Source organism: Eurypyga helias, unplaced genomic scaffold (genome assembly GCF_000690775.1).
Source record: "Eurypyga helias isolate BGI_N326 unplaced genomic scaffold, ASM69077v1 scaffold14449, whole genome shotgun sequence".
NCBI lineage: Eukaryota > Metazoa > Chordata > Aves > Eurypygiformes > Eurypygidae > Eurypyga > Eurypyga helias.
Genome location: NW_010271493.1, coordinates 1 through 1,459, shown reverse-complemented (window position 1 = coordinate 1,459; position 1,459 = coordinate 1). Strand labels below are relative to the sequence as shown.

The following is a 1,459-nucleotide window of genomic DNA, read 5'->3' as shown; positions in this document are numbered from 1 at the left end:
TTTCTCAGAATCTATTAGGATTTATTCTTCTGTTTAAAATGTTCTCTTGAACTTACCTAATTTTTCAAGAGGGTAGTTTATTAAAAAGTACTTTTGATAAAATTCCAGAAGTTTCACTGTTGTGTTTAAGGCATACCCAACTTGGTTTAGATGCTGTGGTATGGCATAGACAGATACCTAGACCAAAAACAGAAGGGAAAAGATTTTGAAACATACAGCTACAAGAGCTTTGGAAGTAAAAGAGAAGCAGGCAGAAGTTCCTGAAACACACAGAACATGGTTTTGGCGTTACACACGTAAGTTACAAACACTAGATAGGAAGTTGTCAATAAAGGTGTTTTTTGGTGATTTTTTTTTTGTTTTGCTTTGGTTGGTTGGTTTTTGCTAGAGCTTATTCACTAATCAAAATACAGACAGGTTATCCAATTGACCAGTGTGCATGGCAAGAACAATTCAAGGCAACACTAAGGAAGCTGTTCAAGAAGGGTCTACACAAACAGAAATTGATGCATTACCTTTTTTATTCCCTCATGAGCTATTTAGTTCCACTACTTGCATACATCAGTTTACCTGAAAACTTAGGTTATCAGAATGATAACAGTAGTATCATCTGCAAGAAATTCTCTCAAGAAATAATAATTGGCACAAAATTTATCCATTCCACTATCTAAGGTGGAGCACATTAAATATGATGTAAGAAGCAGTCATAAAAATTGAGATGTTACAGTCTCCCTCTATTCATGCTGACGTGGCTATGTCAAGAAAACAACTTTGATTGATACAGGTTTAGGACCCCTTTCCATATACAAACATGAAATATGTTGAGACTAATTTTCCTGTTCTACTTCAAAGAATGCTGGAAGCATTTTGAGAATGTTTTTAGTGGAAAATGTCATTATGTGCTTCCTTCTTAGTCTCCCTTGGCCTACTAGACATGGCTAGCAACAGCACAACCCACTAGCTAGACTCTAGTCTCACTTGGCATGACGATTCGTATGTTCTCTCTTTAAGGTGGCAAGTACTCTTATACATTCCTGGATCTTCTGTGTTTGGTGCCTTCTAATGGTCTGCTGGACTTCCCTAGCTTGGCAAAATCTTGCTTCGTGGTCAGAATGAAGGAGAAGCATAGATAAAAACGCCATTGCTTAGCTGGAATACCTCACTCAGTCTTTTTTCTCCTCTCTTACGTGATTCTGACATAAAATGTTTATAAAGTACTGACAATCTGTGCAAGTTAATCTCGCTATTATGAACAAAGCAAAGCACACCCCATAGATAGTTGTTTCCAGCTCTCTGCAAACACAAAACATTTAGTATACAGATTCACAGAGATTCACGGAGTGGTAGGATTTAGAAAGGACCTCTAGAGATCATCTAGTCCAACCCCCTTGCCAGACCACGATCACCTAAAGCAGATCACACAGGAACAAATCAAGGCGTCTTTTGAAAGTCTCCAGAG

The 1,459-nt window shown here is 37.8% G+C and overlaps 1 protein-coding gene across 1 annotated transcript in view; it reads right to left on the bottom strand.

The window, feature by feature from the left end:
• The window catches only part of LOC104515017 (leucyl-cystinyl aminopeptidase-like), a gene marked incomplete at both ends in the record, with an annotated part of 9,547 nt that extends 9,370 nt beyond the window's left edge, over positions 1-177 (bottom strand). Inside the window, one exon of the mRNA XM_010158843.1 lies at positions 57-177. Within this exon, the coding sequence (XP_010157145.1) occupies positions 57-177 (121 nt within the window). The remainder of the gene's footprint in view (positions 1-56) is intronic.
• Between the last annotated feature and the right edge of the window lie 1,282 nt (positions 178-1,459).